Source organism: Copadichromis virginalis, linkage group LG17, assembly GCF_057382275.1.
Source record: "Copadichromis virginalis isolate Kocher_CV1m ecotype Utaka linkage group LG17, C_Virginalis_male_GT1.1, whole genome shotgun sequence".
NCBI classification, from domain to species: Eukaryota; Metazoa; Chordata; class Actinopteri; order Cichliformes; family Cichlidae; genus Copadichromis; species Copadichromis virginalis.
Genome location: NC_140634.1, coordinates 30,622,797 through 30,636,947, shown reverse-complemented (window position 1 = coordinate 30,636,947; position 14,151 = coordinate 30,622,797). Strand labels below are relative to the sequence as shown.

The 14,151-nt window shown below is 44.1% G+C and overlaps 1 protein-coding gene across 10 annotated transcripts in view; it reads left to right on the top strand.

Annotated features, from left to right (window-relative positions):
- wnk1b (WNK lysine deficient protein kinase 1b) overlaps positions 1-9,652 on the top strand; it is a 101,301-nt gene extending 91,649 nt beyond the window's left edge. For 8 of the 10 annotated variants that reach the window (XM_085436625.1, XM_085436616.1, XM_085436622.1 and 5 more), the window contains 4 exons: positions 1,357-1,398; positions 2,994-3,166; positions 3,553-3,609; positions 4,178-9,652. In XM_085436625.1, coding sequence (XP_085292751.1) covers positions 1,357-1,398; positions 2,994-3,166; positions 3,553-3,609; positions 4,178-4,603 — 698 coding nt within the window. In that variant the 3' untranslated portion in view covers positions 4,604-9,652. The remainder of the gene's footprint in view (positions 1-1,356; positions 1,399-2,993; positions 3,167-3,552; positions 3,610-4,177) is intronic. The other 2 variants (XM_085436623.1, XM_085436621.1) reach the window with 1 other exon arrangement.
- The last annotated feature ends 4,499 nt before the right edge of the window (positions 9,653-14,151 follow it).

Sequence of the window (14,151 nt, the reverse complement as noted above, 5' to 3'; positions counted from 1 at the left end):
CCTCACTCGGTGTCCTCACCGCCCGCTCAGCCGTCCCCATGTCGCTGCATCAGCAGGAGTGGAGAGAGGCATACCTGGGTCTTAGTGGACTCGAGTTATTCTTGTTCCTTAACATAGTTTTAAAAAGTCTAGAATTGGATTCAAATTCTTGCTTATAATCAGGGTGTGATTTTATGCATCCCTCTCATTTTTATCGCTGCACTTTGAAACAGTCTACAGCACAAACTTCAGTCTAATGGGGAGCTGATTTCACTTTCAGTGCTTGCAGTCTTTTTAAGTAGAAATTTCACTGCATGGGGCGGGCTTTTCATTGAGCCAAAAAGCACCGCATGTTCGAATCATCTCGTTGAACTGCAGCTATGCATGGGGCCGCTGTCTGAGACATCCTGCAGACGTTACTCACATGCGGTGGTGCAGCTGCTATGATAGGCTGACAGAAAGTAGTAGGTGCACTCCTGTGTAAAAAGAGCCGCTCTAAGTCAGTCATTAAAGCAGGCTGTTGTCTAAGTTTGAGACGTAGGATTGTACTGCAGCAGAATATTTATTCAGCCTAACAATTCTTTAGACTGACAGTAATTTTTTTAGCTTATTTCATATTAAATAGTGACGTTGATGCACAGATAGATTTGAGTCTTGCTTGTATCATTAGGATTGATTGGATTGTGACTGAAAGCACAAACGTGATGCTGAGAATTTTGCACATTAATTTAAAACCAGAATCCTTTTTTGCACAAATCCCACCCTGTTTATAGAAAGTCTGAAAATCAAAGTCGATTACAATATTTGACCCAGGTGTGGTAAGGCCCTGTGAGCTGCAGAGAGTATCAGAATCACATGTGAAACCAGGTTTTGGTTTGCCCATAAGCATCTTAAAGCCACAGTACACATTTATGGCACATGTGGCTGTGTGCAAAGGCAAATCTGAAATTTGATATTGTTATTAAATTGAAAGTAAAGCAATGTCAATAGCTTTGGTTAAATAATATGTTCACCTCTGGGCTAAAAGTAACTGTCGACTGAGGTCTGCATATCTGCAGAAAATTGTCTGTGTATCTTACCATTGTCAGAAAATGCTTTACTCATTTGTGTGGTTGTACATTAAATAATAATAATAATAATCAGGGGCAAAGTCTCCTCCACTATTTGCTTTGTGTTTCTGGGGACATGTTACATTGTGTGACAGGTTTTTAAGATGTTCCTGGGCAGCTCAACACCAAAGTCTTGTTTGTTTCAAGGTCACATTATTATGCTTATACCTGTCACAATGTGCATTGTGTTTGGTTGTTGTGTGTTGTGGGCGGGGCTTAACTCTGACTCTCTCCCGATCCCTCCAATTGTTGTCTTCCGGCCGCACAGGGAAGATGGTGAAAAAAGTCTGCCCCTGCAACCAGCTCTGTAGTAACTATCTCTCTTTTTGGTCTTTCCTCCCTCCCTCCATCCATACCAACTCCTCCATCCTTGCACTTGCTCTCCCACGCTTCCTCCCGCCTTCTGACGCCCTGTCGGTTACAGCTCCGACCCTCTGCCAGATTTGAGATCCGTTAACTTCAGTTATTTCAGCTAAGACGAGCTTTGCAGTTTCGATGATGGCGTTTCAGGGAAAGTCCAGTTTGAGGGCTGAAATAACTGAAGTGTGTAGCCTTAACAGATCTAAACTGACAGCGCATGCACCTGCAAGCTCTCCCTCTCTCTCACACACGCATATAATGTGCCAAACTAACACATACAAGCTGCCCCTCCCGTTCCTCTCAGCCTTCACCATGGCTTTTGGCTTGGACTACATAGACCAGAATCCCATGCTGCTGCAGTCGTTCATGACTCAGCGTCTCCTCATTCTTATTTTCCTCCATTTTGTTTAGCATGACATGACAGTTTATTTCTATTTATTGATTTATTTATTTTTGTCAGACCAACTGTATAATCCTTGACAATCCTTGCATATTCTGCCTGTTCTCATTTAATATCTGATATGAACAAATCATGTCAATATTTAACGCCCATGCTCATTCTGCTGGCATGGCTTTGGGATGATCTTGTATGCAAAGGAAGTGCATCAGCTTCGTGTGATTATAAGGGTAATGTGCAGTTATGGGGATGTTTAAAACATAAGAAAACATGATCTATCTGCAGTATGTGTATATGCTTTTCATATCTTTATGGTTTTCCTCGTAGCATTTATAAATGAATCTTTATCTTCTCTTCCACAGACCTAAATTATTTATAAAAATTGCATATTTACAAAAGATAAACCTGTATTCTCAAAGACTTGTCTGCAGTATAAGGGATCCAGAATTAAGGGACTTGAAACTGTTGTTTGAAGCAGCAGAGTGTGCAGCGTCTTGTAGCAAAGAGCTTATTTCACTAGCCAGTGTTTGGTGGTTTCCTATTGGACTGATAGACCGGCCCTGTCATTACCCATCATTGAGCACGGTATGGGGAACACACAGATGCCAAAAAGCCAGCCTGCAGTGTGTGCTTTTTTTTTTGGAGTTTAGTCTGCATTAAGTTTGGTAGTGGGTGGGAAAAAAAACACATAATACTTCCTGATACAGAGCTTGAGCACCATCTAGTGTCTGGGAAATGTATTCAGAGTTAAGAGGTGCACTGCAGGGGCATTTTGAATGCTCTACAGGCTGTCCAGTGTGATCTGATTCCTTGTTATAAATAAGATATATATACTATAAAGGGTTCAGCATTTATCCTAACTGCCAAAGTGCCCTTCCTCTGCTATCATAAGTTGTCTCTTATTCCTGTTTATCATCATGATCTCCATCATTAAAACTAAACAATGCAGTTCTGTGACCATGTCGACATGCTCAGCTGCCCTAAACCTCCTGACCTGACCAACCTCTGTCTGCCCTTTGTGGTTAAGACAGAGCCGCCTGCCGCCAATCACAATCATCCAGATAACATCAGCTTTGCCTCACCTTTTAAACATTATCTCACACTATTTGCTCTTTTCCCTCCTCCCTTGTGTCTATCTTGACTCTCAGGGACGAATAGCACCAATGCAGTGAGCGGTTCAGGTGGTTTGGGTCAAAGCCAGGGGGGTTCTCAGTGTCTGGCCCCCAACATGCCAGCCCCACACCAGAGGAAAGGAACCTTCACCGATGACCTTCATAAACTGGTGGACAACTGGGCCAGAGATGCCATGAACCTCTCACAGGTTTAGTGCTGTTTTTGAATGTATATTTTAAAACATAGCAAGAGTTTTCATATCAAAGAAAAATATATTTTATCAGTGACTCAGCAGGTCCCATAGTTAGTTCACTAGATATGAAGACAGAGAGGAAAGAGCTTAAACTCTGAAACCTCCTTTTTAGAAATGCAAATGTGTTTGATCTGTTGAAGAAACCTGATCCAAGGCCTTTTGGATGTATACAAAAAGTGTTAGCCATAACTTTGTGCCTTGCAGTGTTAATCTTAAGAGAAAGGTCATGAACATGACAAATATTTTTTCTGTTATCAGTGGACATGGAAGCAGTTTTTTGTGATTAATTATATATTACATCATTATGTTTGTACAGTAAATTAAACATTGAACTGTTTCAGGGTAAGAGGAGTGCCAAACAGCTGCAGCAGGCTCCGGTGCAGGGACACAGCTATGAGGTTAATATTAAAAAACACCACATCGCATCATTTCTGCACTAAACTCTTAGAAAAAACACAAAAAGCTGTTTGATCCCTGCCTGCTTTACTACATCCAGATTTCTGGATGATGTGCTATTGTATTCCCTTAACAACTGATCTTTTGGTGTTTAATTAAAATGCATTATTTTGCATCATGTGCCATTTAAAACACAGTAAAATTTACACGTTATTATATTACAATGTGATATTGATTTTTCAAATTGATACTTTTTACTTTTAAGACATGCAAATTCCCAAAAAAATGTTTTGGTTATTTAATTATTAAATTCCACCTGACATGAAGCAAATCTGCTGTGTTGGTGGTGCAGAGAATAACACAGTTTGTTTAGCTAAGATAAATGTCGCATGGCTGTATTTTTGGGTTGTTTTTTTTTAACTTACATTTTAAGCAGGCTTGGTTAATAATAACTCTTTAATTTTAACTCCTTGAAAGACATCTTTACCTAGCACAGGGAACTAGAATCAAATTATTTAAGAGAAAAATGCTTAATTTTGAATTTTGAGTGACGTTTCTCCTCCCCTGCAGGTTATCCAGTCAGCCAGTCTGGGCAGGAAGTACTCCGCTCCCAGCCAGCTGTGTCCCAGCAGCATAGGTGGTTCAGCCCACATCCCAACAAACTCCAGCACCGCTACCTCTCTGGCTGCCCGAAAGGGCTCTTTATGCCACCCTCCTGCCTCCTCCACTCCACCCCAACCCCAGCTTCCCCAGTTCATCCACTACACCCCAACTGCTGCCTATAGTGCACAATGGTCTGGTCCGGCTCACAGCCTGTCCACCCCACACCAAGCACCAACACAGCCTCTGCTGGTCAGTACCTCCCAACCCCTGGGCCCCTACCCCACGCCACAGGGCCAGATTCCAGGCCAGGGGCCACTCCAAGCTTTCCATGTGACCAATACCCTGCAGAAATCAGTCAGTAACCCGGGAGGACCCAACTTGAGGACCACGTAGGGCTCAGAGTCGGGGCCGGTTTAAATCACGGCCTGAGAGGACTGGTGTGAAGTGGAGTGTTCATCGCTGGATTGACTAGAAAGTGTGATTGATTTTATTTCTTTTGTTGGGAGAGGGGGGTTGAGACGGGGGTAGGCATGCGTGTGCATGAGAAGCCACTTCAGGCTGCACTTCAGAGAAAAGCAGTGCAGCCTTTCTGCTGTGGGCTTGTAGCAAAAGAAAAAGACTCAGAGTACAATGATAAAAGGCCAAAGAGGTTCTGACAGGGTGTGTGGGCTTGCTGTCAATAACTGTCTGCATGTTTGCTCTAATGGCTGGTTTACACTTGTTGGATTTCACGCTCTGACATGAGTTAACATATCTTTACATAATATGGGTTAGTGAGCCGTGCTTACTAGACAGACGACATTACATCAGGCTCAGGAGGAGGAAGAATGTGGTAGCCAGCTTTTACAAAATCCAACTTGAGCCTTTGTGTCCGTGGAGTACCTTCTCATCAATTCCTGCTGGTACTGATTTTAAGGCCTCTGCTATCCATGTTTATCAGTCTCTGCTAGAAATCCCAACAAAAAAACTTGCAAATATGCATTTCTTCCATTGGGGGTGAGCATTGCTAGTCCTCACATTAACCGATATTGTTGCTTAGCGTTAGGAATCAAAATCGTCAGTGTTTCTGACAGCAGTTAGCATCCTTAAATCAAAGGATTACAGGAGGAGATGCAAATGGCAGCAGATAGAAGGGTGAGGTGAGAGCAGAAGACGAGTCCGCATAACTCTAATCGAATGTTTCAGGAAGTCGTTTGGAAGTTGGAGAGCCTTCCTAACCTTTAAAAGCACAAAGCGAGTCAAGATTAAATCAAATACATATCGAGACTAGATGTAGCCCAGCATCTCCGCCGTCTTCTTCTCCCCCTCCCCACCGCTCAGTGTGGCAAAGTATTCAAGCAGGTAGAGAGAGATGGAAGTGGGAAAGCCCTCCATCAGCTTCCTGTTTCAGCTCACTTCATGTCGATGGGGTCCCAAACGGGCAGAACAGATGCTTCACGACTTCTTTCGTCCCTCTCTCTTCACCTCCCTGTTGCAATTTGAAGCAATAACAGCAGAAACCTTTTAGAAGAGGACAAAAAAAGCCCGAACACAAGAGAACTCAGTGTGTAAAAGTGACCTTGTTATCAAGATAATATCCATGTATAGTTCGTGTCTGTTTTTTCGAATGTCTGCTATGATGATTCCATTTTTTTTGTGTGTGTCGTCGGGTTGGTTCCCTTGTTGCCCCCTGCCCCACCCACCTACCGCCACCCCAGCTAGCAATCTGACGCATACACATTCACACACCCACGCAACTCTTATGACATTCATATAAATACACAAAGCCGCATACAGTCATTCACAGACTCATGTAAATACACTCACGCATAGTTGGAGGTGTAGCAGCTGTCAGACTCATGGGCCGTGCCTCAGTTCTTAGTGTCATAATTAGGTCGTTTTCAATATCTGGGTTGAAATGCAATGTACATTATTGTCATAATTATTGTTGTTAATGATTGTTCTATTTAAAAAGAAACAAAAAACAAAACCGTGTTCTGTCAATGGACCTGTTATATGTGCACATCGCTGTATGATGTGGAGACACTGTGATTATTGTTGTTTGTTATTAGCAAATGTTGTTGGACAACATTAGTTTTAGGGTGAATTTAAAAACAAAAAAAAGCATATTTAGAATAGTTTTTCGGGGTCCTTTCGCTTTCAATTCACAGCTTTCCACAAACGAATTTTTGGAGATCGGTAACCCCTCTCTCTCTTTCTCTTTTTTTCCAATAAGCGTCCTTCTGTCAGTTTACTGAGGACACACTTCCAAACCAATGCCTTACCAACAACTAATCAATCCGTTTTTTCAGGTCATCTCTATAAACTGGGTGAATTGAAAGCCGAAACTGACCTGAGTATAAAGACAAACCGGCGTGAACGCCAGGATAGTCGATATTTAGATAATAAAGTAAAGCTAGCTATTTTTTTTCTTAATACAGTACTTGTCTATCAGACACTTTAAATAGCCCTCCTCTTCCCTTTCTCCCCTGGTTTTGTTAGATGAATGTGAATGTATAAAAACCAATGGTGTCCATTTTTAATGTACTTGAAAAAAAAAACCCTGTCTTTTATTTTTGCTTGTCTTCGCTCCCCCTGACCCCTCTAGAGCCTCTAGTGATGGCTGGAGGTATTAAACTAGTGCCTTGCTTCCTTCCTGTTGCTTCTCCATTGGAGGTTAAAGTGAGCACATTGGACAGAATTTGTGGAGGATATAAGGTTGTTGCTGTGAAGTTTAGCGGATGAGGCCTGCAGTGTATATGTGCGCGCACGTTTAGGCCGGCTTGTGATGATTCCTCCTGAGTGTATTTTTTGCAAAATGGGGAAATTTGGAGTGAAATGCTCTGCTGCCGTTTGAACGAAGGTTGAGATTGACGTCCAGAGACGGAGAAAGGCAACCGTTTGTTATCAGTGTTGTTTCTATTGCTGTATATATTTTTTTTTTCTTCAGTTTTAAGGAGGGAGTTTATTGAAGATTGTATTCGAAGCTTGGACCACTCTGTACTTTGACCCGAGTGCAGCATACTTGCGGGGAGAGCATGCCGTGGTACAGTGACATAATGTTCTTTTTAACGTGAGATCAGCTGATATTAAAGACTCGTTTTAGCTTTCTGTCAGGATTTGAAACTCTGAGACCATCAGAGCTAACCAGGAATGTGATATAGGCCATGATGTCGCGCTCTACTGTCAGAATAATTTGGGTTTACTGAAATATTGTGAGAAGCGCAGGCTAATGGCCCTGTTTAGGTATGTCTGAAATCTGTTTATACTTGGCGTTAAAATGTATCTGGAGGGATCAGATCACATGTGGATGTGGCACTAAATATAAAAAGGACCACCAAGGCACACTGTGATAGGCTGAGGTAGTCTGCAGTGCATCAGGCCACTTCTTTTGAAGTGTAAATATCGTTGTGCCCTGATGCATCCCCCTCAAGGACTTCAGAGGAAAGCATGTCACTAGTGCAAGATGTACAGTATAGGTCCTTTTTCCTATTGTTCTGCCTCCTTTGCAAGTCACAAATGAATTATCTGTGTTTGTTTGCTAGCCTTTAACTATCTAGCAAAAGTCACATATACAGGAAGTAGCCAAGCAGTCAGCTGGACACTTTCAGAGACGGTAAACAACAGCTGTAATCTTGTGATCCGGTCATGCATTAGATGCATTAGTCAAACCGAGTCTAAAGAAGGTTCGGTATATCTAAATAAGCAGCAACCTAACACTTGAAAATGCAACTTTAAAAAAATGTAGCCAAAAAAGTGTTTGGTGCATATAGATACTCTGTGACATCATCTTTTTCTGATACATTTTAAACTAGTTGGAAGTAACTAGCTGGAAGAAAGAAAGGAATAAAGAAAAACAAGGCAGTACTTTGTCAGGACCCATAAAAATTCTGCAAAAATATTAACGAGGCAGCACAGTTGTCAGCTGTCTTTACAGAAATTGAAAAACCAACAAATAAAAGTCAGCTTTAACGAGTTTTTGAGTGAAGGTATGACAGAGATGATGGCAGTCATGATGATTGATGGATTTAAGGGAGTACGTGCAAGGCCTCTGGCACCCTCTACTGTTTTTTTGTTTTGTTTTTTTAACCTGTAACACAAATTAAACATTTGGTACAAACTTCAAAGCTTTGCATCTTTCCATTGCTTTTTTCCAGATTGTGTGTAAGTTACTTTGTAAAGTTTGTGCAAAAGAGCATAGATCTTTTTTCGTTATATTCCTCGAGAAAAATAACGCGACATTTTTTACTACTTGGCAAGTTTGGTTGAAGCTGTGAATAGTCATTGAGCCACTTTGCTTCTGAGTTCTCAATATAAGCATTCTGTCAGACCTTTAATGATGCCACAAACTCAGTGCCATTTGATTTTTTGTTTTTGTCAGTGGAGGAAAAAAAGTGGCGTAGTTACCTGCTTTAATTCACTGGAGCTGTTTAATTTGCCAGGTATCATCCTGGATCTGCACTTTGCAGCTGCAGATTTGAGGTTTGGTCATATTTTACTGTCTCTCTGTTACGCAATGATTACAATAAAAGGAATACCTGCTGCGCTGCAATGCCCTTGCATGCAGTATTAAAACTGTCACTTTAATAATATCAATATCAAACTGAGATTACAGTAGGTTTTGACGGCTATGCCCCTGCTGGAAGTGGGTGCAGTTATTGTGAAGTTTTGGAGTTGTCGTGGAGGAATTTTACTGTGAAAGGCTCGAAAGTTTTCCAGCACAGGCACTCTTATTGTGAAGTTTCCTCGAGTTAAAGTGGAAAAGTAGGATTGTGTGTTTCAGGAGAGGCGTGCACGGTGTAGCAATAGTTTGAACTCGCTTGCATTAGAATCAGTTTCCTGTTGATGTGTTTTCCAGTTTTCGCCTCTTCAGGACTCGCTTACCCTTTACGCTTTTCACTGTAGAAGTGCCCACATGTAAAAAACAAACAAAAGAGAGAGAAAAACAACAATAAAAGAGATTCTGCCTTTCAGCGCACACACACACACACAAAGCCACAGTCACAGATACATGCAACTCCTCGCTGTTTTATGTAGCTTGCTCCTGTGAAATGATGTGTTGAAAACAGCAACAGTTTCTGTGAGCGTTGCTGAAAATATGTCGATTTTGTTTCTTGTCTCTCTCCACTCTCACATTTTGTTTTTTTGAATTCTCACTGTGCCGTTTTACTGTCTCTACCAGCTCCTAATTTAATTCATTGCTTTCCTTTTTCTGTATCGTGGTTGACGTTGTTCAAACATGGTCGGATTTTAAGTAAACAAATATGAAAGAATGAAAGAGAATAACAAAAAATAAATAAATACATGTAAGGAGTCATCGACAGCCTTTAATGGTATGTTTTGCACTAAGTATAGAGTGTTCAAGCTTCTTATTAAAAACAAAACTTTGCGCTTTGCGCTACAATACAATAAATTTGTTACTTTATTTGTAAAAACTTAATAAATAAAAGTTGTTTAAATGAATCTGAGTGGGGGTTTTGTGTATTATTTGGGTTGTTATGGCTTAAATAGTTTTTCTCTGCCGACTCAAACCTTTTAAGTCTGGATGAATCACTCCATTATAATTATACATTCAATAAGAATGTATTCTTAACCTTCCGCTGAGAGCATTTCTGGTGATGCTGCTACCTCTCATGTCCTGTCTCAGGTCTTTGCTGGACTTTTTTCCTATTTCTTAAGACATGACTTTCAGATACTTTTCATCTGAAGTATTTTTGTTTTTCTGGGGGGTTTTTTGGCCCCGCCACTTTTTCTTTTGTCCTCCCACTTGTCCAGTTTTTTAAGGCAACACAAGTTTTCGGCTAACAGCTCTTTGGGAATCACCTTGGTGGTGCAAAAATGCTATTTTTATTCCTGCCCAACTGCATTATCTTTGACATTTTTCACATATTCAACTAAAGAAACAGGAATGATGTGTTTTGCACATCTGTGCAACAACACAAAATGCTTAAGGATATAATTTACAATCGATTCTTTGCTAAGTTGTCTGATATGTGTAGAAACGGTACCGATTTAGGTTCTTTTTTTTTATGTTTGAGTGATTCATGGGTCGAGGAGTAAGGTGTAAAGAATGGACTAAAAATGAGTGAAAAGCAGACAAATGTCTTAAGAAAAACTTTGAAAGGCCTCAAGAAAACCTTGAGAACTATTGCTCAAAAGGACTTTGAAAATGCAAGAAAGTCTGACTCGTTGTAAGAAAATTATTAGCAATGAGAGGTGGCTTAAAGAAAAGTAAGTGTGCCGATGTGGATGCTTGCAGCGACTGCTGTATAGAGACCATCCTGCTACACATGAAACACATCAGAGTCATAATTGTTATTTTAGTCACGTGTTGGTTTATTATCCTTATTGTTTTATCTGGGACTGTTTGCAGACATCTCAGAGAGAGGAGACACCAGCATCTGAACAGAGACTCAAACCAGCAACCTGCAGCTCCCTGCTTGGCTGCTCCAGTTTTCTCCTCACTCATGTTGCCCACCAGTGATTTCTAGCTGCCCACCCACACAGCAGGCTAGAATATGCGCTGAGCCTCAGCACCCAATACTTGGACATGTTTTCTTTATTAAATAATGAACCAGACCCCAAAAAGTAAACAGCTTTCATTGCTAGGCAACGGGAGCAGCATTTGGCAATGCAGCACCTGACATTCCTGACCTTGTGGGCGGAGCATGCATGGAATTGAATGTTTAGTAGAACTGTGCAACACAAGCACTTAGTTACAGCATTTTCCATTTTATCCAGACACAGCTAGAGACACATCTACAGCAGCATCTCTGTGCAGGACAAACGACAGTTGACAAAGAAAACATCGAAAACTTCACTACAATACGTTGGTTCCTTTGTTTAAAAGGCCAAAATGAATCGAGAGAGAACGAGAAGAGGATCTGCGAGTGCTTCACCATACAATACAGTACAGCTGATTAACCTGCAAGAAGAATTTCAAATGATACAGGCTGAAAATGTCAAATTAAAAGAAGAGGCAGAAAAATCAAGAGGAGAAGCTAAAAATTCAAAGTTTGAAACTGAAGTAGTATTGCAGGAATTACAGCATGTGGGTCTAAAACTTAATGTTGAATTGTCTGCTCTAACTGCTCTATCCCATGTTGTTGCAGTATATTAATGGCTTACATTGTACTGTGGATGGATTGTCTCAGTTGTTCTCCTGACTGAAGTTTACAGTCCGTTTAATGCATAAAGCCATTAACTTGGTAAGAGAGTCGGGGAGATCTCGCATAATGAGTTCATCTTTCACCTCTTCATGAACATTGTGTCACAGTCTGGCAAGGGCAGACTGTAGGGGTTGACAAAAAGACCCAAAACGCAGACTCCAAGGAACAGGGAACAGAACTTGAAATGTTAACAAAAGGAGAGCCGTTTAATATGGCTGGTAGAAAAGGTACAAACAAAGGGCAAGGCAAACTGAAGCAAAATTAACACAAACCTAAACTGGGGACTCTGAACAAACAATAAGAAAAACCTAGACAAGAAACTTGGAAGCATGGCATAGGAAACATGGCGTGGACAACAGACGACCTGACAATCACACACTGAAAACAGAGGACTTAAATACACAGGAGGTGATTAGGGGAAGTGGGAACACATGGAGGAACAGCTGACTGACATGAGCCTAATGACAGGACAAGGGAAGTGAAACTAAATACAATGAACAAAGAACACACGACTCTTTCAAAATAAAACAGGAAACATGAGACAGACATGATAATACAAACTTGATAACATAAGCCACGCAGCATGAAACACGAAGGGTGAGGGGAAGCTTAAATACAGGGGAAGAAAACACAAGGAGTCTAATAACCAAATGAACTTAGATAACCTAATGAACAAAATAAACTCAAACTTAAAACGCTGGGTCAAAAGACCCAGGATCATGACAGAGCCCCCCCTTCAAGGGCGGATTCCAGACGCCCAAAACCACGAACAAAGAAAAGCAACAAGAAAACAAACATGAAACAAAATCAAAACAACCCACCCAGGGCGGGCGGTGGGGGTCCAGGATGGAGGGCCTGAAACAAAACCACAAACAACAAAGAATCTGAAGCACTCAGTCCAAACACAAGGGCTTAAGAGTCCGAGACCCTGTTTCAGGAGGGCGACCATGATCCCGGCAGAAAAGGAGTTCATGATGAAGTAGCTCAGGTGGCCGACCTGGATGACAGGAGCACAAGAGTTCACGAGCTCAGGGGGCCGACCCGGAGGTGGTGGATGTGGCTTAGCCAGTGAGGCAGGACCAGGCGTGGCGACGACCTCAGGCTGGGTCGAGGCAGGACCAGATAGTGGTGGCGCTGCAGGCGGAGGCGCGGAAGCCACAGGTGGTGAAGCAGGTGGTGGCACTGCAGGTGCGGAAGCCACAGGTGGTGAATCAGAAGGTGGCTGGACAGGCTCATTAGAACCCCCAGCTGACGTGGCATGAGGCTGGACGGCCTCCTCGGGCCCCCCAGCCGGCGTGGCGTGAGGCTGGACGGCCTCCTCGGGCCCCCCAGCCGGCGTGGCGTGAGGCTGGACGGCCTCCTCGGGCCCCCCAGCCGGCGTGGCGTGAGGCTGGACAGGCGAAGCTGAAGCAGGACCAGGCGACAGCGAGGCAGCCTCAGGTGGTGGCTGGACGGGCTCCTCGGGCCCCCCAGCCGACGTGGCAGCCGACGTGGCGTGGTGCTGGACGGGCTCCTCGGGCCCCCCAGCCGACGTGGCAGCCGACGTGGCGTGGTGCTGGACGGGCTCCTCGGGCCCCCCAGCCGACGTGGCAGCCGACGTGGCGTGGTGCTGGACGGGCTCCTCGGGCCCCCCAGCCGACGTGGCGTGGTGCTGGACGGGCTCCTCGGGCCCCCCAGCCGACGTGGCATGAGGCTGGACAGGCGAAGCAGAAGCTGAAGCAGAAGCTGGACCAGGCGACAGCGAGGCAGCCGCAGGTGGTGGCTGGACGGGCTCCTTGGGCCCTCCAGCTGACGTGGCGTGAGGCTGGACAGGCGAAGCAGAAGCTGAAGCAGAAGCTGGACCAGGCGACAGCGAGGCAGCCGCAGGTGGTGGCTGGACGGGCTCCTCGGGCCCTCCAGCCGACGTGGCAGCCGACGTGGCAGCCGACGTGGCAGCCGACGTGGCAGCCGACGTGGCAGCCGACGTGGCGTAGTGCTGGACGGGCTCCTCGGGCCCCCCAGCAGACACAGGAAAAGGCTGCACAAACTCCAACTCAGCCCCTGGCTCCAACCTGGCCTGGATCTCGGTCCCGCAGTAGCTTAGCTGAGCCTCATGGCTAGCACTTCCAGTGCAAACAGTCTTATAATTTGGCTTCTTGGAAGCAAAGTTCGTAGCATGATCAATACACTGGGATGCTAGGTAATTGTGCAGAGGGATAAGATATTCCGTGGAAGACTTGGCTGGTGATTTTTCAGTCTTAGTCATTTCATAAACATGCCCATGAACCTTTAAGGCAGTGTTTGTTCCAATATTGTCCCTAGAAAAAACGCGTGGATTCAGAATATAATCACCCACCTCATGTTGCTGTGAGCCGTGGGGACGACCTGGACGCCGCCTCCTCCTGGAAGCCGTGGTTGTGGAGGCCGGCGCCGCTACGGCTGAGATGAATGTAGCGCTGGGAGCAGCCACCAGTTGAGGTGAGGGAAACGCAGCACTTGTCTGCTGCAGTGGCGACATGGACATGGAGACAGGTGAGAGACTGAATAAGCCAACTCTTACTCCTGTAGCCGGTGAAGGAAGAGCTGCATCACCGCAGGGCTGGGGTGATTCAGCCTGCACACTGGGCACCTGCTCAGGCGATGATGGTGAGGCAGAGGAGATCGTGGCTGCAGCAAACTTCTTTAAATCTGCAGGCAGGCAGTCCATAAAACCTGGGTTAGCCGTGGCTATCTGGGTCAACTGAGCCCGAATAGCCTCCTCCTCCTCCCCCTGCTTCCCTGCACAGGAGATAATCCAAAGTCCACGAAGCTGTG